The sequence below is a fragment of the Engystomops pustulosus genome, chromosome 4, assembly GCF_040894005.1.
Source record: "Engystomops pustulosus chromosome 4, aEngPut4.maternal, whole genome shotgun sequence".
In the NCBI taxonomy this organism is placed as follows: Eukaryota; Metazoa; Chordata; class Amphibia; order Anura; family Leptodactylidae; genus Engystomops; species Engystomops pustulosus.
In genome coordinates, this window is record NC_092414.1 from 199,895,507 (window position 1) to 199,920,515 (window position 25,009).

The window sequence follows — 25,009 nt, forward strand, 5'->3', positions numbered from 1 at the left end:
TGCTATGGCTTGGTGTGTTGTAATATATTATATAATAACATAATTTAATATAATTATATAATAATAATATTTATTATAAGTGTAATACATTATGTTATCTTTCACGTTAGTTTAGTATATAATGGTTTAGTACAGTTTATTATAGTGTATTATGTTGTATTATAGTACAGTATAGCACAATATTATTTTATATTATAGTGTTACACATTGTATAATGTTTTAGTTTAGTATATTATAGTGCAGTATTGCATGTTACGTTATCTTATGTTTAGTATATTGTAGTTCAATACATTATATTATGTTATTGTATACAATTTAATAGTGTAGTGTAATATATAGATATATATATTTAGTTTAGTATAATTTGATTGGTGTTTAGTATATTATACTAATAGTTTAGTATATTATATTATGTTTTGTTATATTTTAGTGTATTATATTATTTTATAGTGTAGCATATCCTATGATTTTAGACTGTGTATTATACCATATTATACTAATGTTATGTTATAAATGACTCTCCACTTTATTAGACTGTGACAGTACATACAACTGATGGTGCTGCAGCGCTGCAGGGGTTAAGTGCTCCAGCCTCTGGGAAGGGTCCTGTACCAGGAGCTGTCCAATGAGAAGCAGGCTGGGGGCAGGCCCTCCCCTCTGGGGGGCTCATTCATGCTCTGAGCTGATGCTGTCTCAGTACATACTGTAGTGGGTAGAGGATCCAGGGTCACCCTTCTGCTGCTGCTGCTGTGGTCTGAGAGCAGGTGACAAGGGGGGTGGCTGGAGGGCACTGGGACCTCCCCAAAACTTGTCTGCTGCCAACTCTAAATGTTTGGGGTCCAGGACACTTTAGGAAGAGGAGGATCTGCCCTGAGAGACAAAGCCCTTACAGCTGGCATGGATCCTGTCAGGTCCTGGGTGAGGAATGTTGGAGTTGTGGATGCCAAGGTGGCAGCTCAGAGGTAAGTCCTGCAATAGGTAGGGGCACTGGGCACAGCAACTTTCTCACCGGCTGCATGCCAGTCCTTGTTATCCCTGAGATGGAGATGTAGATTGGAGATGGAAGTTAGAGGCACCCATCACTACAGTATAGGGGTGCACGATGTCAGCTTATGGCTCTGCTGGGGTATATAGTACAACATATTAGTGCAGTATGAAATCCGGAGAACAACAAGTCCCAGCAGAACAGAGTGCAGTGTCATATGGAGGCAGCTGATTGTTCTTCATAGTTAGAGAGTCAACAAGTCCCTCAAATACAGCGAGATCCTGATAGAGCACCACAAGTCCCAGCAAGACCCTTATACATAGGAAGACCCTGATAGAGCACCACAAATCCCAGCAAGACCCTTATACATAGCAAGACCCTGATAGAGCACCACAAATCCCAGCAAGACCCTGATACACAGCAAGACCCTGATAGAGCACCACAAGTCCCAGCAAGACCCTTATACACAGCAAGACCCAGCAAGATTCCGATAGAAACCCAAAAGTCCCAGCAAGGACCTTAATAAACTGCAAGACCCTGATAAACTGCAAGACCCTTATAGAAAGCCAGAAGTCCCAGAAAGACCCTGATATACGACAAGATCCTGATCGAGCACCAAAAATCACAGCAAGACCCTGTTAGACATCAAGACTAGGATAGAGCACCACAGGTCCCAGCAATACGATCATAGTACACAGCCAACATCTCTACTGAGCAGCGTATATATAGATGGACTACAAGCAGACCATACATAATGGGGGTTGTAGTATCAGTAGTAGGCAGCGGCAGATGTGACATTACCCTGATGATACTAGTGCGGTGTCCCGGAGAAACAACCGGACACCCGAAACTTTTACACCCCACACCCAGAGCGATTCTCACCATCCCCACATCTGAATATCTACATATAACTGTACTAAGAAGTTTATCTGGAAGAAGTTTCTTCTCACCAGGTCACTTCTTACCCCTGTAACTAGCGATGTCAGGAAATGTCACCATAGATAATATCTCATCTATCTATCTATCTATCTATCTATCTATCTATCTATCTATATATTTCATATCTGTTTATCATTTGTTTATCTATATTTTATCACTTTGTCTATCTATATGTCATCTATCACTATATATTTATCTATATTACATCAGTCTGTTATGTATCTGACATCGATCACACATCGATAACTTTACCGATCTACTTCTCAAGGTCTATCCATCTAATCGTCTAACATTTTAATTAATTTCTATTATCAATTTATCTCATGTTCATCACCTTCTGTTTCTACATCTTTTCTTTCTTTCTTTCTTTCTTTCTTTCTTTCTTTCTTTCTTTCTTTCTTTCTTTCTTTCTTTCTTTCTTTCTTTCTTTCTTTCTTTCTTTCTTTCTTTCTTTCTTCCCTTCTTTCCTTTCTTTCTTTCTTTCCTGTTATAATGTAGTTTAGTGATGTTATAACATTGTACTACAGCTAAACGTGACAGAATATTCTTTGCGCTGGCATCCAGTAGTCTCACGGTTCCGTATGGATATATATAGATATAATCACCAGTTTGTTCATGTTTATAAATTTCTGAACTTTCCTCTAATTTTGCTCCATCGGTTTCTGAAAATCCCGTAAAAAATCGGTTAAAAAAATACACATTACATAGAGGTCAGTGTATATATAGTCACTATATACACATTTAGATCTATATCTATGGGATCCCAGGAAAGTTATACATTTTATTACAGGTTGAGATGCTGTAACATTATAACTTATTACATCCACATCACACATTATAAAGAGGCGATTAAAACCAATTCGGGGTGATTTCTCCTCATCACTACAAATCTGTCAGGATATTATAGTATTGTTTATCTAGGAGGATTTAGGATATAACCATCCATAGATTTTAAATAAATATCATGTATCTGGATAATATATGATTTTTGCTGATCATATATGATATTATATGAGATTATATGGCGGGGTGCTGCATTAATATTACAGATCAGTTTGGATAATAAAGTTATATCGGCGGATGTTATATTATCGTTATTATTATTGACTAGTTATATTTTTAAATAACTGGATACTGTGTTACAAGTAAGGGACAGCTTATTATATTGATATAATAGATGACACTATTGTAACTGGATGGTGCAGTAATATCAATAAGCGCTTATCACATTATAGCTGTACAGTATATTAGTACAGGACACGTCATAGGGCAGTATATTATTACATAACGAGTATTATAAGCAGATGTTGGTGAGGTGACTATATAATTACTAGTACATTATACTATGTCCTCCTCAGCACATCACTCCCCTCTATTGGACTCCTAGAACCTGTAGGATTTTTTAGAAGTTTTCATAGTTTCCATAGTGTCCCAATACTGTTCTTATACACTGCACTGTATATGTGGTATCCATCTATATATTATCTATTCCTATACCCGATGTAAGAATATTTCCCCATAGAGATTTATAGCTGTGTCTGAGATTCATTTATTGGACTTAATTATTGGAATTAATTTAGATGAGGAGAGTTCATCGGGAAAGTTTCATAGAAACTAAACATGAATTCGGGGTTGGGATCATTTATCATACATTTATAATAGATCCAGCGAGAGAAATACCTTATAGTAGAAATATTTCTCTTATCTATCTATCTATCTATCTATCTATCTATCTATCTATCTATCTATCTATCTATCTATCTATCTATATATCAATCAATTTTAGCTATCTATCTCATATCTATCTTTCTATCGTTATATCTATATATCTATGTATGTATATATCTTATATATATCAGTCAATTATCTATCTATTTATCTATCTATCTATCATCTATCTATCTCATATCTATCTATCTATCTATCTATCTCATATCTATCTATATATCTATCTATCTATCTATCTATCTATCTATCTATCTATCTCATATCTATCTATCTATCTATCTATCTATCTCATATCTATCTATCTATCTATCTATTTATCTATCTATCTATCATCTATCTATCTCATATCTATCTATCTATCTATCTATCTCATATCTATCTATATATCTATCTATCTATCTATCTATCTATCTATCTATCTATCTCATATCTATCTATCTATCTATCTATCTATCTATCTATCTCATATCTATCTATCTATCTATCTATCTATCTATCTATCTATCTATCTATCTATCTATCAAAAGGAAAGTTTAGAGCAGCACAGCAACTCCGGTGGGTGCAAGTCCGTAAGTCCCCAGGCAGGGGGACTGCAATATAAGGTTTAGGAAGAGGCAGCACTCCAAAAGGTAATTTCAAAAAAGTGGGGTGTCTTTATTCCATAAGCGACGTTTCAGCTCCTTACGAGCCTTTTTCACCATGCTTGAAAAATGCTCGTAAGGAGCTGAAACGTCGCTTATGGAATAAAGACACCCCACTTTTTTGAAATTACCTTTTGGAGTGCTGCCTCTTCCTAAACCCTATCTATCTATCTATCTATCTATCTCCTATCTATCTATTATCTATCTATCTATCCATCTATTATCTATCTATCTCATATCTATCTATCTATCTATCTATCTATCTATCTATCTATATAGCATCTATCTATCCACCCGTCTAGCTATCGATTTCTTTCTATCTATTATCTCGTTCTCTCTTTCCTTAGTGTACAGAAATCCTAGTAGGTGTAAATACACTCCTATAATGTGAGCTCTGGTATATCTAGATAGTGATGCAGCAGTGTGTACATAGTGACATGTGGGGTAGGGAGCAGTTTGTACCCAGGGTTGCAGTGTTATACAGGGGTACATGCTGGGTGTAGGGTACATGCTGGGTGTAGGGTACATGCTGGGTGTAGGGTACATGCTGGTGCAGTGCAGTACCTGCTGGGTGTGTGGTGTCATCACCTGGGTCCCCCCGGCAGAGCAGCAGAGATGATGTAGTGTGCAGGAGCCCCTAGTATCCTAGGACCCTAGTAGCTGCACCTAGGAGCTGTACAGGATCGTGTAGAGGAGACGAGCTTATCCCTGGGCTCTACATGTTATTACCGCATATATCTGCCCTGTGTGATCAGGTGCACATCATTGGGTGCAATATCTATCCATCCCGGGAAAATGTAGTCAGCACCCCAAGAATATGGTGGAATTATAAGTGATTGTAGTCACCAATGCAGCAGGGTGTCGGATGTTCCGTGCACTTGTGACAATCGGTAAATAAAATCACCTATTATTTCACCTTGTTTTTTGGAGAGAGCTGCCTAGTTTTTAAGGAAGAATTCTGGTTTTGTTTTTTTAAATTGCATCCTGACCATCTTTTTATGTTTGCTGTGCTGCTGTCTATCTATCTATCTATCTATCTATCTATCTATCTATCTCATATCTATCTATCTATCTATCTATCTATCTATCTATCTATCTATCTATCTATCATCTATCTATCTATCTATCTATCTATCTATCTCATATCTATCTATCTATCTATCTCATATCTATCTATCTATCTATCTATCTATCTATCTATCTATCTATCTATCTATCTCATATCTATCTATCTATCTATCTATCTCATATCTATCTATATATCTATCTCATATCTATCATCTATCAATCTCATATCTATCTATCTATCTATCTCATATCTATCTATATATCTATCTCATATCTATCATCTATCAATCTCATATCTATCTATCTATCTATCTATCTCATATCTATCTATCTATCTATCTATCTATCTATCTATCTATCTATCTCATATCTATCTATATATCTATCTCATATCTATCATCTATCAATCTCATATCTATCTATCTATCTATCTATCTCATATCTATCTATCTATCTATCTATCTATCTATCTATCTATCTATCTATCTATCTATCTATCTATCTATCTGTGTTTCCTGCAGTATCCAGTATTATATAAGATGTATAATACATAGTCCTGATGTGATATAATGTACATGCACCCCTGGATATTCCTGGCAGTGTAGTAGTTGTGGAGGAATTAGTACATTACACTTCATATATCTCGGCTGTATATTCAGGACCAGTTAGACCAGATATACAGGCAATCCCCGGGTTACGTACAAGATAGGGTCTGTAGGTTTGTTCTAAACTTGAGTTTGTATGTAAGTCGGAACTGTATATTTTAGAATTGTAGCTCCAGACAGAATTTTTTTTGGTCTCTGTGACAATTGGATTTTAAAAATGTTGGATTGTCATAAGAACCAATATTAACAATAAAGCTTAAATACAGACACCTTTGATAACTATTACATCTGATTATTGTAGCCTGGGACTAACGTACAGTAAATTACCAACATGCAGAGGTCCGTTTGTAACTAGGGGTCATATGTAAGTCAGGTGTTCTTAAGTAGAGGACCATCTGTACTATAGTGTATAACATCTAACCCTATACATCACAGTCTACATCACTGTATAACATATGGATTTCTCCTACAGTGTAATAGTATGTAATGTACATATATATGTTTTTACTATGTACATATATACATATATCACACTACATTTACAGCCATCGGTATGTAATATATGGTAAAAAGTGATATATTAGTTGAGCACATATAGTATTACACGGTATATAGGTTCTTGGCAGTTACATCACATGAGTGCATCTGTATTGTATATATGTTATATCTCTCGCCATATGTTATATGTCATACCCATCCCTTATATATGATCCACTTATACAATGTGCAGAAGTGTAGTATATAACCACATATATTTCTACTATCTGTATGTGCCTTATATAGGTATAATAATTTACACAATGTTATATATATATATCTATACTATAACACATATTTCTACTTTGCAGTGGGGTCGCGGTGTCCCGGGCACACTTTGAGAAGCAGCCGCCTTCCAATCTACGGAAATCCAACTTTTTCCACTTTGTGCTGGCGCTATATGACCGCCAGGGCCAACCTATAGAGATCGAGCGCACGGCCTTCGTGGACTTTGTAGAGAACGATAAGGTGGGTTTATACTGGGTACTGTATATATAGAAGGAGTCTATAGAGAGATGTATGTCACCTGGATAGTAAGAGGGTTTATGCGATCAGATGTATTTTGTATACAGAGTAAGATGTGTATAAGACTATAGAGCACTGTATATGGTATAGCAAGTAGTCTCTGCATTGCATGTGATATATAGAAGATGACCTAGGAGCCTATACAGAGATGTATAGGGGAATGAAGAGAGGGAATGAGTCTATGGAGACATGTATATGGTATAGAGAGTAGTCTATAGAAAACTATATAGGTGTAGGTGATGGTCAAGGAGTCTATAGAAAGTTGTGTAAAGGTGATTGAAGAGACACGGTATATGGTATAGACTGTGGGATCAGTGTAGAAAGCTTTATATGATATCTATGATTTATAGAGACTAGAATTTCTAAGCCTCTATAGAGAATTGTATGTTATATAGAAAGCAAGATGGCCTAGGAGACTATAGAGAGATGTATGTGATCCATAGAGGATGGTGTAAGAGTCTATAATGTGTATGGCATTGTGATGGTTTATATGACATATATATTGGCTAGTCATAGATATAAACATATGACAGTATGATGATATAAGAGCCTATAGAGAGCTATATGTGTTATACAGAGTATAGTCTAAGTCTATATAGTCAGCTGTATAAATCCAGAGAGTGGCCTGGGGGCCTATGGGGAACAATATGTGCAGTAGATAGTCTATAGAGCAATGTATATGGTATAAAGACAAGTCTATAGAATGCTGTATATATAGGAGACGTTCTCGGAGTCTATAGAGAGATGTATGTCACATGTATAATCAGAGAGTTCATAGAGAGATAGATCTGGTATGGAGAGTAGGATGGTCTATAACACTATGGCGCACTGTATACGGTATAGACAGTAGCATAGGTGAAAGCTTTTTATGATGTCTATGATTTATAAAAAGTAGGATGTTGTATAGAGAACAAAATGGCCTAAAAGACTATAGAGAGAGGTATGTGATCCATAGAGGATAGTGTAAGAGTCTATAGAGAGATGCGTATGATATAGAGGTGGTTTATATTACATATAATCATATATATATATATATATATATATATATATATATATCTGTATATGGAATAAACCATAGGATGATATAGAGAAGTGGTGGCGAACCTATAGCACGGGTGCCAGAGGTGGCACTCAGTGCCCTTTCTGTGGGCACCCAGGACATCACCAGAGAGGTCTCCCATTATCTTCCTGCAGTCCCAGACAGCCCAGGACTTGCTGTCCATAAAGCTATAATAATGTGACAGGACTACCTGGGACTACTGGAGGAGTGGGAAGATGTGGACAGATCTGGATTATCATTGAAGCTCCTGCTCCGGCCCTGACAGTTCTTCCTGTTTCTGGGAAGCTACAATAATCATCCAAATTTCTTGTACTTTCTGCTTTATTGGTGTCCTCAGGTGCCGGTATCAATGAAAGCTGTGACAGAGAAGGGAGTATAAATCACACTTTGCGATAAATTAGTGGGTCTTGGTTGTGGTTTGGGCACTCGGTCTCTAAAAGGTTCAGCATCACTGATATAGAGAGTATAATGTCTAAGACTATATAGTCAGCTGTATGTATTACAAAGAGTAGAATGGCCTGTGAGCCTATAGGGGACAATAGGAGACTATAGAGAGATGTACATGGTATAAGAGTGGGGGGGATAGGAGACTATAGAGAGATGTACATGGTATAAGAGTGGGGGGGATAGGAGACTATATAGAGATGTACATGGTATAAGAGTGGGGGGGATATGATACTATAGAGAGATGTACATGGTATAAGAGTGGGGGGGATATGATACTATAGAGAGATGTACATGGTATAAGAGTGGGGGGGATAGGAGACTATAGAGAGATGTACATGGTATAAGAGTGGGGGAATATGAGACTATAGAGAGATGTACATGGTATAAGAGTGGGGGGATATGAGACTATAGAGAGATGTACATGGTATAAGAGTTGGGGGGATATGAGACTATAGAGAGATGTACATGGTATAAGAGTGGGGGGATATGAGACTATAGAGAGATGTACATGGTATAAGAGTGGGGGGATATGAGACTATAGAGAGATATACATGGTATAAGAGTGGGGGTTATGAGACTATAGAGAGATGTACATGGTATAAGAGTGGGGGGGATATGAGACTATAGAGAGATATACATGGTATAAGAGTGGGGGGATATGAGTCTATAGAGAGATGTACATGGTATAAGAGTGGGGGGATATGAGACTATAGAGAGATGTACATGGTATAAGAGTGGGGGGATAGGAGACTATAGAGAGATGTACATGGTATAAGAGTGGGGGGATATGAGACTATAGAGAGATGTACATGGTATAAGAGTGGGGGGATATGAGACTATAGAGAGATGTATATGGTATAAGAGTGGGGGGATATGAGACTATAGAGAGATGTATATGGTATAAGAGTGGGGGGATAGGAGACTATAGAGAGATGTACATGGTATAAGAGTGGGGGGATATGAGACTATAGAGAGATGTACATGGTATAAGAGTGGGGGTTATGAGACTATAGAGAGATGTACATGGTATAAGAGTGGGGGGATATGAGACTATAGAGAGATGTACATGGTATAAGAGTGGGGGATATGAGACTATAGAGAGATGTACATGGTATAAGAGTGGGGGGATATGAGACTATAGAGAGATGTACATGGTATAAGAGTGGGGGGATATGAGTCTATAGAGAGATGTACATGGTATAAGAGTGGGGGGGATATGAGACTATAGAGAGATGTACATGGTATAAGAGTGGGGGGGATAGGAGACTATAGAGAGATGTACATGGTATAAGAGTGGGGGGGGGGATAGGAGACTATAGAGAGATGTACATGGTATAAGAGTGGGGGGATATAAGTCTATAGAGAGATATACATGGTATAAGAGTGGGGGGGATATGAGACTATAGAGAGATGTACATGGTATAAGTGGGGGGATATGAGACTATAGAGAGATGTACATGGTATAAGAGTGGGGGGATATGAGACTATAGAGAGATGTACATGGTATAAGAGTGGGGGGATATGAGTCTATAGAGAGATGTACATGGTATAAGAGTGGGGGGATATGAGACTATAGAGAGATGTACATGGTATAAGAGTGGGGGTTATGAGACTATAGAGAGATGTACATGGTATAAGAGTGGGGGGATATGAGTCTATAGAGAGATGTACATGGTATAAGAGTGGGGGGGATATGAGACTATAGAGAGATGTACATGGTATAAGAGTGGGGGTTATGAGACTATAGAGAGATGTACATGGTATAAGAGTGGGGGGGATAGGAGACTATAGAGAGATGTACATGGTATAAGAGTGGGGGGATAGGAGACTATAGAGAGATGTACATGGTATAAGAGTGGGGGGATATGAGACTATAGAGAGATGTACATGGTATAAGAGTGGGGGGGATATGAGACTATAGAGAGATATACATGGTATAAGAGTGGGGGGATATGAGACTATAGAGAGATGTATATGGTATAAGAGTGGGGGGATATGAGACTATAGAGAGATGTACATGGTATAAGAGTGGGGGGATAGGAGACTATAGAGAGATGTACATGGTATAAGAGTGGGGGGATATGAGACTATAGAGAGATGTACATGTTATAAGAGTGGGGGGATATGAGACTATAGAGAGATGTACATGGTATAAGAGTTGGGGGATATGAGACTATAGAGAGATGTACATGGTATAAGAGTGGGGGGATATGAGACTATAGAGAGATGTACATGGTATAAGAGTGGGGGGGATATGAGACTATAGAGAGATGTACATAGTATAAGAGTGGGGGGATAGGAGACTATAGAGAGATGTACATGGTATAAGAGTGGGGGATATGAGACTATAGAGAGATGTACATAGTATAAGAGTGGGGGGATAGGAGACTATAGAGAGATGTACATGGTATAAGAGTGGGGGATAGGAGACTATAGAGAGATGTATATGGTATAAGAGTGGGGGGATAGGAGACTATAGAGAGATGTATATGGTATAAGAGTGGGGGGATAGGAGACTATAGAGAGATGTACATGGTATAAGAGTGGGGGGATAGGAGACTATAGAGAGATGTATATGGTATAAGAGTGGGGGGATATGAGTCTATAGAGAGATGTACATGGTATAAGAGTGGGGGGATATGAGTCTATAGAGAGATGTACATGGTATAAGAGTGGGGGGATATGAGAATATAGAGAGATGTACATGGTATAAGAGTGGGGGATATGAGACTATAGAGAGATGTACATGGTATAAGAGTGGGGGATATGAGACTATAGAGAGATGTACATGGTATAAGAGTGGGGGGATAGGAGACTATAGAGAGATGTACATGGTATAAGAGTGGGGGGTTATGAGACTATAGAGAGATGTACATGTTATAAGAGTGGGGGGTTATGAGACTATAGAGAGATGTACATGGTAAAAGAGTGGGGGGGGGGGTATGAGACTATAGAGAGATGTACATGGTATAAGAGGGGGGGGATATGAGACTATAGAGCGATGTACATGGTATAAGAGTGGGGGGGGTATGAGACTATAGAGAGATGTACATGGTATAAGAGTGGGGGGATAGGAGACTATAGAGAGATGTACATGGTATAAGAGTGGGGGGGGGGGTATGAGACTATAGAGAGATGTACATGGTATAAGAGTGGGGGGATATGAGACTATAAAGAGATGTACATGGTATAAGAGTGGGGGATAGGAGACTATAGAGAGATGTATATGGTATAAGAGTGGGGGGATAGGAGACTATAGAGAGATGTACATGGTATAAGAGTGGGGGGGGTATGAGACTATAGAGAGATGTACATGGTATAAGAGTGGGGGGGATATGAGACTATAGAGAGATGTACATGGTATAAGAGTGGGGGGATAGGAGACTATAGAGAGATGTACATGGTATAAGAGTGGGGGGGGTATGAGACTATAGAGAGATGTACATGGTATAAGAGTGGGGGGGATATGAGACTATAAAGAGATGTACATGGTATAAGAGTGGGGGGGATGTGAGACTATAGAGAGATGTACATGGTATAAGAGTGGGGGATAGGAGACTATAGAGAGATGTATATGGTATAAGAGTGGGGGGATATGAGACTATAGAGAGATGTACATGGTATAAGAGTGAGGGGTTATGAGACTATAGAGAGATGTACATGGTATAAGAGTGGGGGGATAGGAGACTATAGAGAGATGTACATGGTATAAGAGTGGGGGGGATATGAGACTATAGAGAGATGTACATAGTATAAGAGTGGGGGGATAGGAGACTATAGAGAGATGTACATGGTATAAGAGTGGGGGGATATGAGACTATAGAGCGATGTACATGGTATAAGAGTGGGGGTTATGAGACTATAGAGAGATGTACATGGTATAAGAGTGGGGGGATATGAGTCTATAGAGAGATGTACATGGTGTAAGAGTGGGGGGATATGAGACTATAGAGAGATGTACATGGTATAAGAGTGGGGGGATAGGAGACTATAGAGAGATGTACATGGTATAAGAGGGGGGGATAGGAGACTATAGAGAGATGTACATGGTATAAGAGTGGGGGTTATGAGACTATAGAGAGATGTACATGGTATAAGAGTGGGGGGATATGAGTCTATAGAGAGATGTACATGGTATAAGAGTGGGGGGATATGAGTCTATAGAGAGATGTACATGGTATAAGAGTGGGGGGATATGAGACTATAGAGAGATGTACATGGTATAAGAGTGGGGGGATAGGAGACTATAGAGAGATGTACATGGTATAAGAGTGGGGGGATATGAGACTATAGAGAGATGTACATGGTATAAGAGTGGGGGAATATGAGTCTATAGAGAGATGTACATGGTATAAGAGTGGGGGTTATGAGACTATAGAGAGATGTACATGGTATAAGAGTGGGGGGATATGAGTCTATAGAGAGATGTACATGGTATAAGAGTGGGGGGATATGAGTCTATAGAGAGATGTACATGGTATAAGAGTGGGGGGATAGGAGACTATAGAGAGATGTACATGGTATAAGAGTGGGGGGATATGAGACTATAGAGAGATGTACATGGTATAAGAGTGGGGGGATATGAGTCTATAGAGAGATGTACATGGTATAAGAGTGGGGGTTATGAGACTATAGAGAGATGTACATGGTATAAGAGTGGGGGGATAGGAGACTATAGAGAGATGCACATGGTATAAGAGTGGGGGGATAGGAGACTATAGAGAGATGTACATGGTATAAGAGTGGGGGGATGTGAGTCTATAGAGAGATGTACATGGTATAAGAGTGGGGGCGATATGAGACTATAGAGAGATGTATATGGTATAAGAGTGGGGGGGATATGAGACTATAGAGAGATGTACATGGTATAAGAGTGGGGGGATATGAGACTATAGAGAGATGTACATGGTATAAGAGTGGGGGCGATATGAGACTATAGAGAGATGTACATGGTATAAGAGTGGGGGGATATGAGTCTATAGAGAGATGTACATGGTATAAGAGTGGGGGGGATATGAGTCTATAGAGAGATGTACATGGTATAAGAGTGGGGGGATATGAGACTATAGAGAGATGTACATGGTATAAGAGTGGGGGGATAGGAGACTATAGAGAGATGTACATGGTATAAGAGTGGGGGGATATGAGACTATAGAGAGATGTACATGGTATAAGAGTGGGGGGATATGAGTCTATAGAGAGATGTACATGGTATAAGAGTGGGGGGATATGAGTCTATAGAGAGATGTACATGGTATAAGAGTGGGGGGATATGAGTCTATAGAGAGATGTACATGGTATAAGAGTGGGGGGATATGAGTCTATAGAGAGATGTACATGGTATAAGAGTGGGGGGGATATGAGACTATAGAGAGATGTACATGGTATAAGAGTGGGGGGGGATATGAGACTATAGAGAGATGTATATGGTATAAGAGTGGGGGATATGAGACTATAGAGAGATGTACATGGTATAAGAGTGGGGGGATATGAGTCTATAGAGAGATGTACATGGTATAAGAGTGGGGGGGATATGAGTCTATAGAGAGATGTACATGGTATAAGAGTGGGGGATAGGAGACTATAGAGAGATGTACATGGTATAAGAGTGGGGGATAGGAGACTATAGAGAGATGTACATGGTAAAAGAGTGGGGGGGATATGAGACTATAGAGAGATGTACATGGTAGAAGAGTGGGGGATATGAAACTATAGAGAGATGTACATGGTAGAAGAGTGGGGGGGTATGAGACTATAGAGAGATGTACATGGTATAAGAGTGGGGGGGATATGAGACTATAGAGAGATGTACATGGTATAAGAGTGGGGGGGTTATGAGACTATAGAGAGATGTACATGGTATAAGAGTGGGGGGATAGGAGACTATAGAGAGATGTACATGGTATAAGAGTGGGGGATATGAGACTATAGAGAGATGTATATGGTATAAGTGTGTGGGGGGGTATGAGACTATAGAGAGATGTACATGGTATAAGAGTGGGGGATATGAGACTATAGAGCAGTGATGGCTAACCTATGGCACTGGTGCCAGAGGTGGCACTCGGAGCCCTTTCTGTGGGCACTCAGGCCATCACCAAAGATGACTCCTGGTATCTTCCTGCAGTCCCAGACAGCCCAGGACTTGCTGTGCACAGAGGTATTTTAAAGTGACAGCTCTACCTGGGACTATTTTCTGCTTTATTGGTGTCCTCAGGTGCTGGTATCAATGAAAACTGTAAAAGAGTAGAGTTATAAATTACAAATTAAATTTCTGTGTTGGCACTTTGCGATAACTAAGCGGGTCTTTGTTGTAGTTTGGGCACTCGGCCTCTAAAAGGTTCGCCATCACTGCTATAGAGAGATGTATATGGTATAAGTGTGTGGGGGGGGTATGAGACTATAGAGAGATGTACATGGTATAAGAGTGGGGGATATGAGACTATAGAGAGATGTACATGGTATAAGAGTGGGGGGATATGAGACTATACAGAGATGTACATGGTATAAGAGTGGGGGGGATATGAGACTATAGAGAGATGTACATGGTATAAGAGTGGGGGGATAGGAGACTATAGAGAGATGTATATGGTATAAGAGTGGGGGGATATGAGTCTATAGAGAGATGTACATGGTATAAGAGTGGGGGATATGAGACTATAGAGAGATGTACATGGTATAAGAGTGGGGGGATATGAGACTATAGAGAGATGTACATGGTATAAGAGTGGGGGGGAAATATGAGACTATAGAGAGATGTACATGGTATAAGAGTGGGGGAATATGAGACTATAGAGAGATGTACATGGTATAAGAGTGGGGGGGTTATGAGACTATAGAGAGATGTACATGGTATAAGAGTGGGGGGATATGAGACTATAGAGAGATGTACATGGTATAAGAGTGGGGGGATATGAGACTATAGAGAGATGTACATGGTATAAGAGTGGGGGGCTATGAGACTATAGAGAGATGTACATGGTATAAGAGTGGGGGGATATGAGACTATAGAGAGATGTACATGGTATAAGAGTGGGGGGATATGAGTCTATAGAGAGATGTACATGGTATAAGAGTGGGGGATATGAGACTATAGAGAGATGTACATGGTATAAGAGTGGGGGGTTATGAGACTATAGAGAGATGTACATGGTATAAGAGTGGGGGCGATATGAGACTATAGAGAGATGTACATGGTATAAGAGTGGGGGGATATGAGTCTATAGAGAGATGTACATGGTATAAGAGTGGGGGGGATATGAGTCTATAGAGAGATGTACATGGTATAAGAGTGGGGGGATATGAGACTATAGAGAGATGTACATGGTATAAGAGTGGGGGGATATGAGACTATAGAGAGATGTACATGGTATAAGAGTGGGGGGGGGATATGAGACTATAGAGAGATGTACATGGTATAAGAGTGGGGGGATATGAGACTATAGAGAGATGTACATGGTATAAGAGTGGGGGGATATGAGACTATAGAGAGATGTACATGGTATAAGAGTGGGGGGATATGAGACTATAGAGAGATGCACATGGTATAAGAGTGGGGGGATAGGAGACTATAGAGAGATGTACATGGTATAAGAGTGGGGGATATGAGACTATAGAGAGATGTACATGGTATAAGAGTGGGGGGATATGAGACTATAGAGAGATGTACATGGTATAAGAGTGGGGGGGATATGAGACTATAGAGAGATGTACATGGTATAAGAGTGGGGGGGATATGAGACTATAGAGAGATGTACATGGTATAAGAGTGGGGGATATGAGACTATAGAGAGATGTACATGGTATAAGAGTGGGGGGGAAATATGAGACTATAGAGAGATGTACATGGTATAAGAGTGGGGGGATAGGAGACTATAGAGAGATGTACATGGTATAAGAGTGGGGGGCTATGAGACTATAGAGAGATGTACATGGTATAAGAGTGGGGGGGATATGAGACTATAGAGAGATGTACATGGTATAAGAGTGGGGGGATAGGAGACTATAGAGAGATGTACATGGTATAAGAGTGGGGGGATATGAGACTATAGAGAGATGTACATGGTATAAGAGTGGGGGGATATGAGACTATAGAGAGATGTACATGGTATAAGAGTGGGGAGGATATGAGACTATAGAGAGATGTATATGGTATAAGAGTGGGGGGATATGAGACTATAGAGAGATGTACATGGTATAAGAGTGGGGGGATATGAGACTATAGAGAGATGTACATGGTATAAGAGTGGGGGGGATATGGGACTATAGAGAGATGTACATGGTATAAGAGTGGGGGGATATGGGACTATAGAGAGATGTACATGGTATAAGAGTAGGGGGGATATGGGACTATAGAGAGATGTACATGGTATAAGAGTGGGGGGATATGAGACTATAGAGAGATGTACATGGTATAAGAGTAGGGGGGATATGGGACTATAGAGAGATGTACATGGTATAAGAGTGGGGGGATAGGAGACTATAGAGAGATGTACATGGTATAAGAGTGGGGGGATAGGAGACTATAGAGAGATGTACATAGTATAAGAGTGGGGGTTATGACACTATAGAGAGATGTACATGGTATAAGAGTGGGGGGATATGAGACTATAAAGAGATGTACATGGTATAAGAGTGGGGGGTTGCCTCTATATTAGAGTTAATAGTCTATAATACACTCTGCCGGTGATGTATACAGTGAATGCCGCCTTTGTATTAACACTATGAAGACCATCACTCTTGTCCATGTGGTTCTCATTGAAGCCTTGTCCCATATATTATCTGCATATACAATACTCCCATATATCTCACCTTCCCTATGGTGCAGTGACTGTACGTCTGGACTGTCCTGTGTGACAGCTGGAGAATTTTGCTATATCCCCGGTAATGGATGATACGTGATATGTAGCATATTGATCCCTGATATAGTATAGGGGGAGGAGGTATTGATTATTGATTACTGATCCAGGGCTGATTACATAAGACTAATGAGGAAATTCTCTCTGTATGCAGATGAGTTTTCTTATAGGATCTATACTGTGTACTATAATGTCTATATATCACTTTGTTGTAATGAAGGAACTGAGCACGGAGAAAACCAACAATGGCACCCATTACCGGCTGCAGCTCCTCTACAGCAACGGTGAGTCCATACATATATATCACCTGCTATATAGATAGGGTATGTATATAATCTCATGTATAATAAGTATGTCATAGATAATAGGCCTATTATTAATAACCCACATGGCAAACAAAGCCAATATATATCATATATTACATTTTCTCTACCGAAAATTCCCGTCTGAACTACGCACAGTATCAGTATAGGAAACTTTAGGAAAGTTTATGCCATCTATCACTTGGCTTGCTGATTCTATCCCTAAAATATCAAGCCCCCCCCAGCAAACCCTCTTTCCAGCATATAATAAATCTAGCGCACAAATTTACCCCAAATTTTTAATTTGCTCCAATAATTCAGATGTAGCGGAGCTGATTAGGATATAGCAATAAGCTGTGGTCGTGGCTCCTTCTTCTGCTCCTCATTACAAATTTTGTCTTTTAAGGTGTCCGGACCGAACAGGATCTTTTCGTGAGACTAATTGATTCGGTGACCAAACAGGTAGGTCCCACTGGGCGCAGAGGTGGATTATCGTTTTTTTGTCAAAGTGTCCACTGGGCGTTACCTTATGGCACCATTTAGTGTCTCCAATCAAGAATAGATGTAAGGGTTGGCATCAATATCATAGGATGAACCGCCCATCAGACACTTTCGATAAGAATAGTCCCTATGTCCTGCCCAATATTACATATAGTCATGATATACGATGTAGTAGTTGGTGTGTAATCTTCTACCTATTCTCTTTCCTACAGCCTATTGCATATGAAGGACAAAATAAGAATCCAGAGATGTGCCGCGTTCTGCTCACTCACGAGGTCATGTGCAGGTAAGAGTCACCCTCTGATGGAGTTTTAATTTGCTTTTCACCATATTTTGTAGATTTTACCACCTAACCATCCATTTCCTAAGGGGGTAGGTTGTTTGGGAGGTAAAAATTACAAAAATATCTTGAATCTCTTCTGAGCCTTGGGCCATTACTGATTCTAAGATATTCAAGATGTTTTGCAGAACCTTGTGGACGTGGATGAGGTTGTCCATAAGACAGCATCAAGAGATGTCAAGTTTATGGTGGGATTTTCTTGGTTTGTCCCTTGCATAGCTTGTTTTTTAATGGTATACGTAGATGAGTCAGCATTAGTGATCAAGCCTAACCATCTCCTGTTGAAGACCCATCACCCCATTTCCTCATATGTTATAAGAACGTTAGGAAGATTTAGATGATAACTCGGTTGGAACTTGAAGACTGAATAATAATTTTCAAGTGTTATACCCACCATGCCGTCTTTCAGCTTCAAGTCCTGCTCAGCGGCTGTGGTCTCCTGATGTTGTCCTATTAATTGGAACCATCGCTCCCTTGGTATGACATCTGGTCTCACATGCCTGGTGGCCTATTTATGGGATGTTGTCCTGCCATGCAATGCTTGTTGTTTGAGGTCTATTGCCATTCCTAGTTCGTATTCCAGTGCTAATTGATCTTGATCTCCTTATTGGCATTGGCCTTGCTCATTGGCTCTTGTCTTGTCCTCTGTCTTTCGTTGGTACATGTTGTCCTGCTCCTGGCCAGACCCTTAGCTGTGTTCCTGTTTCTTCACTCACTGTTCTGGACTATGGTATCACTGCTTCTTATTTCTATGTGTGACTATTATACCCTCCAGTAGAGACCATAACATTTACAGGCATTGTCCCACCAAAGAACTTAAAAGTTCCATCTCCTGAGGGAATGAAGCTCTAATGCACTTGCAGAACCATGTCCCTCATAGTCAACCAGCAGTCACCTAGAAGTCATTCATATTTCCTTATGAATGAGGTCTTTATGGATGAGGTCTTTTCATTTCCCTGTTCTACCAATTACTTGGGGTCCTAATGGTCTGACCCTGTCAGGATAGGAGATATCACACTTCGGGTGTGTACTACAAAAGATAACTCTTAGATCCTACACCCGAGTCTAGCCAGCACCAAATGTATTGTTTTTCTGGTACAAAGGCGTAACAAAGCTATTACCCTGAGCTCACAGGTCTACCCGTGAGGGCTTGGCCAAAATACTACCAACTGGTTGACCTGGAATTGGTACCATCGATGATGGATTAGAGATGACACAAAGAAGTCACTCAATTCTAATCCATCAATAGCTTCTATTCTCATCAAATATTAACGTGCCCTAAAAAGTCATCTCGACAGGCCATAGGTGGCCCTCCGTACACACATAAATAACATATAACCCTCTACACCCACTGCCTGGGTGTCCTGCCTGGATTTGTAGCTGCCTGAAGGCAATGAGCGAGGTCTACTCATCCTCATTTCAGATTCTGCAATGTAAAAGATGGGGGGAAGCAGGGAACAGATGAAAGCTTCTCCTGCTTAGGGTGACCATATGTTCTGCTTTTCCCAGGACGCTACCTGTTTATCTCACTCTAACACTTTAACTTTGAATTCTAATTTTCCTATAATTTAGACTTAGATTACCGCAATCAGGCAAATTGGGATTCTGTAACCCTTTCATTCCCACCATGGGGGTTGATGGATTATCTTCAAGACGTGTCCAGGAAGGGATGTCATCGTGTAACTAAACGAAATTTGTGAATTAAAGCTACCCTGACCTCAATACTTACCCACAGATGTGTATGAGGGGTTCTACACTACACTTATTATATATATTTCCCGGTTTTAGCGCTCCTTCCATTAGGGGTCACCTCAGCGTCTGCTTGTAGATAGACATCATTTACCCGTTCCCTCTTAGGACAGGCAGCGCTCAGTTAATCAGCGCTCTATTTATACACCGCGCCGCCATCTTGTTCAGTCCTGACTCCTTACTGATTCAGTCCAGGAACAAAAGGCTAATTAGTTACTGCACCCAATTAGTGACTTGTGTCTCATCGCGGATCATGAAATTGTCACCGATTTCATCAGGAAGACGAAAAACTTCAAAAGTTACACTGAGGTCCTGACGCCGGAGACCGGCAGGAGCAAACGGGGGTGTTAACCGCTTGTATACTCTCAAATATTAACTAAAAGATGTACAAGGCCTGTCATGGTGACTAGGCCTCAAAGGCCTCACTCCACTGCGACCTTAGAAGACACCAGTAATATATGAAGGGCCCCATGACAGAGATTAAATTGGGGTCCAGGCTCATAGAAAAGGAAGATTTTATTACAGATTTTTATAGCAAACTTTGGAGGACATTTATAAAAACTGAAATTCTTTTATTGCTGTCCATAGCGACCATTAACAGAGCAGCTTTCAAATCATATTCTGTTCTTGACAAATGAAAGCTGTGCTGTGATTGGTCGATATGTGGTAGTATCAACAGTTTCTCAGTTTTCCAATCACAGAGTAGCTTTTATTTAATATTCTACATTTGAAAAATGTAAGGCGGTCTGTGATTGGTTGCTGTTGGCAATATAAAGGGCACTGCTGTTTCTGCCAAAGTTGGTTCATAACCCCAGAGCCTGGTCACCCCCTTTAAATAAGTGATGTCTATGGGTACACGTGAGGTCACCCAGCAGACAGACTTGGTGGGCCTCATGGAGCATTGTGATGTGTCGCAGACTGATGGGGGCTAATGTCAGCCCCACAGCTGCTTAATAAGAGAGACATTGACAACCTGCAATCCTCCCAGCTGGGGCTCGCGCTGGGCCCGGGCGGGCGGCTGCTGCCGGTCACCATGTCATGCTCAGACAGATGGTGGGAATTTACACACTTTTGTTATGCAATCAGCAGGAGCAGAATGCGACACAAAGGCTGATGGTGATCCGAGTGCGTGTGCGGAGCAATGCGTACAGAGACGTGTGTGTCTGCCGCTCAGCACTGCTATGTCATCACATTCGCCATAGGCTGCTGATCAGTGGATGCTGGGAGTGATAGTAGCATTCAGTATATGATGTTTTATGTCATCATCAAACTATCTAGCATCTATCTATTATCTTAAGAGAAGAAATCCATACAAACTCCGGATAAGGAGGGGGCAGCACCCGCAGGTCCTGGCAAAGCCTCTTTTAGGTACAGGCAGTCCCCTACTTAAGGACACCTGACTTACAGACTACCTCTAGTTACAGACGGACCCCTCTGCACACTGTGACCTCTGGTGAAGTCTCTGGATGTTACTATAGTCCCAGACTGCAATGATCAGCTGTAAGGTGTTTGTAATAATGTTTTATTGATAATCCTTGGTCCCATTACAGCAAAAAAATTTTAAACTGCAATTGTCACTGGGGCAAAAAAAAATTATAAATTGTCTACAACTACAATTAAAAAATATACAGTTTCGATTTGTATAAAAATTCAACTTAAGAACAAACCTATGGACCCTATCTTGACTGCCTGTATATGAAGAAAGGCAGAAAAGGCTCCGAATTAAATTTATTTCATGTACAGCAACATTTCGGTGTACCAAAGTGTTGTGCACCGAAACATTGCTGCTGCACATGATTTGCGCCTAAAAGGGGGGAATGACCCCTGAATATTATCCATCACATGTATGTGTCTATGACCCCCCTTCGTGCTCTGATACTTTATATTTCAGTACTGACTATGGCTCCGGACTCCTGCCCGCTGCTTTTTATCTGACCCGTCTTTCTTTCTATGTTTCAGTCGCTGTTGTGAGAAGAAGAGCTGTGGTAACCGGAATGAGACCCCATCTGACCCGGTCATCATTGACAGGTAGGACATGTTGCTGGTTATCAGACATGTATAATGCTGTCCCTACAGTCTGTATGGGTGGCTGTATGGCCGCTGTGCTGCATTGTGCTGCTTGTAGGGTGTGTTCTCCTCCGCCCTGATGAATATTCTGGACTCCTCCGTTGTCTTGTGAGACCTTTCACTGCCCACAGCTCTCTGTACATTCCTGGGACCATCTGCTTCCCTCATCTGCAAAAGCCATTGCTTCAGCGGATATCCATCCCGGCACGGAGTAAGCACATGATACCTACCACACACCCACTCATCACCTACCAGGAGAGACCGGGCACCCAGCACCCTGAGGGTCAGCTCCAGCCACAGGGCGTATTACAAGCTGTCCAGAGCCAAACTGACCTGCAAAGTCAGCCCCTAATTCTCCGGGGTCCCATGTGGAACATCTAAAACAGGGGCCCCAACTACAGTCCCATGTGCTTCTGTTATACTAGTGTCATCCACAACCTGTGTCTATAGGGTCTCACCCTATACAACCTGTGTCTATAGGGTCTCAACCTATACAACTTCTGTCTATGAGGTCTCACCCTGTACAACCTCTGCCTATAGGGTCTCACCCTATACAACCTGTGTCTATAGGGTCTCACCCAATACAACCTGTGTCTATAGGGTCTCACCCAATACAACCTGTGTCTATAGGGTCTCACCCTATACAAACTCTGCCTATAGGTTCTCACCCAATACAACCTCTGTCTATGGGGTCTCACCCTGTACAACTTCTGCCTATAGGTTCTCACCCTATACAACCTCTGTCTATGGGGTCTCATCCAATACAACCTCTTTAAACTTTGGGTCTCAGGTGGAGCTCCATTTGGGGCCTAATACCAGATGGATTCCCCCACCTATATCTACTCCCCTGCCTGTGAGGGGCCGCACATAGCACATAGCTGGGGCTCTATTTCATCTATAGTGCCCAGATGTAGCTGTTACATCCATACCTTACAGATACTCTTTGTGGGGTGTTTTTGAACTGGGGGTTACTATAAATGTCCACTTCAAAAGCAAAGAACTGATAGTTAGGACAATTAGAAAAAAAGTCTGTAACAGCGCCACTGTTGTCTATAGGCTGTGCCTGGTATTGCATATAGGTTATCAAGTCAGAATTGCAATACTAAACACTACCTGTAAATAAAAGTGGCGCTGTATAACACATGCATAGCGATAATTCTTATCATCGGGATCCCCTTATTTTCACTCATCTCCATACATGCACTACACGTCACCACCATACATGACTATGAGCGAGGCTCCATTATGGGATGTGTGTGTGCTCGGAGTACAGATAATATACTCCCCTGTTACTCTGTGTTCCTTGCCGGTAATTACAGCCTAAGAGTCGGATGTGAATTTTGCTTTACTATAGGCTTCCAGTCTCATGCGTGTTATGGCTCAGGGCTATGACAATGTAGACTAAACCCCCTCCCTCGCTGGAAACTGGGCTTCTACATTCCCCAGGCGGCTAGTGAGTCTGTGCTAGGAAGCGCCTCGTCTCTGCCTGGGATTTATGTTCTTCTGCCAAGGGCGTCCCAGTGAGGTTGGTGTAGGATGCCAGCGTCTGCTGCGCCCGCTCATCATCTGGCCTCCGCCGTGGCTGAGAATCCAAAATTATCCTTATAGACGATGTCCCTCCAAATAGGGTCCCATATTATACTACAGGGGTCTAATGTACACCTATAGACTGCTCATACACATTACACTTGTGTCGCTCAGATCCAGAGATTTGGTGGGTTCTGATGTGTATGGAGACCCCTTACTTTACCTTAGGCCCATCTCATCACTAATACGGGAAGCTGTGAACGTGTATGTTATAAAAATCTGCATTATATATGTCTTGGTGTCCATATAGGGTGAGACTGACCCTCCGAAACCACTGTGAGGCCAGTGGTTCTGCTCAATTTGGGGTCTACAGGGTCTCTTTGCTATGATGGACCAGAAGAATAACCCCAGTCCAACACTACATGCCGTCAGATGGATAAATTTGTCAGCCGCAGCTATTCCTTGCATACCCAGCATTCACATGCACACCCTGCAGAAGTCGTAATTTCACTGATATCTTTGTTGAAGATCAACCAGCAAAATCCTTCTATTCTAGACATATAATAATAGTCAGGGGTTCCCAAATATAAAAGTCAGTCGCGGCTGAGGTCCCAGGGTCCAGCTCTAATGCAGGGACCCGTCCAGTGTCCGCTCTGTGGCCCCTCACATGCTTTTCTCTTAGGGGTCAGTAGAACTTTCTGTCCGTCACTTTGTATCTGTGATTTTCTACCAAGTCTTGTGTCTGGTGACACATTGTAACGACATTCAGAGCTGACATCTCCCCCAATGAATCTCTTGTTACTTTGTTACAATTTCTCCTCCAGTGCAGACAATGGGGAGGACCCTGTTCCCGAGCTCCTTCCTCCCTCCCGAAACATCTGTAACTGATTGTAGAGGTGAAGCCTCCAGTACAAGACACTAATAGCTCAGAGGGGGACACCAAGAAAGGGGCCATTATCTGTGTTTTCTTAAGAGAATCCTCCTAATTTACTGTCCCTTACTAATGCGCTCCACGTGCTGCACCGCACAGGCACACATAACCCCGAGCAAACAGTAATCCAGGCACCAGCAATATACCAGGACAATGCTGGATTATATGTAATATCCAGGGATCTCCTGACTGTACATTACAG

The 25,009-nt window shown here is 41.0% G+C and overlaps 1 protein-coding gene across 3 annotated transcripts in view; it reads left to right on the forward strand.

Moving 5' to 3' along the window:
* The first annotated feature begins 719 nt into the window (after positions 1–719).
* The window catches only part of EBF2 (EBF transcription factor 2), a 99,714-nt gene continuing 75,424 nt past the window's right edge, over positions 720–25,009 (forward strand). For 2 of the 3 annotated variants that reach the window (XM_072149395.1, XM_072149396.1), the window contains exons 1-6: positions 720–962; positions 6,815–6,971; positions 17,611–17,674; positions 18,099–18,154; positions 18,406–18,479; positions 22,242–22,310. In XM_072149395.1, coding sequence (XP_072005496.1) covers positions 829–962; positions 6,815–6,971; positions 17,611–17,674; positions 18,099–18,154; positions 18,406–18,479; positions 22,242–22,310 — 554 coding nt within the window. In that variant the 5' untranslated portion in view covers positions 720–828. Of the gene's footprint in view, positions 963–6,814; positions 6,972–17,610; positions 17,675–18,098; positions 18,155–18,405; positions 18,480–21,085; positions 21,336–22,241; positions 22,311–25,009 lie in introns of those variants that run through there. The other variant, XM_072149397.1, reaches the window with a different exon arrangement.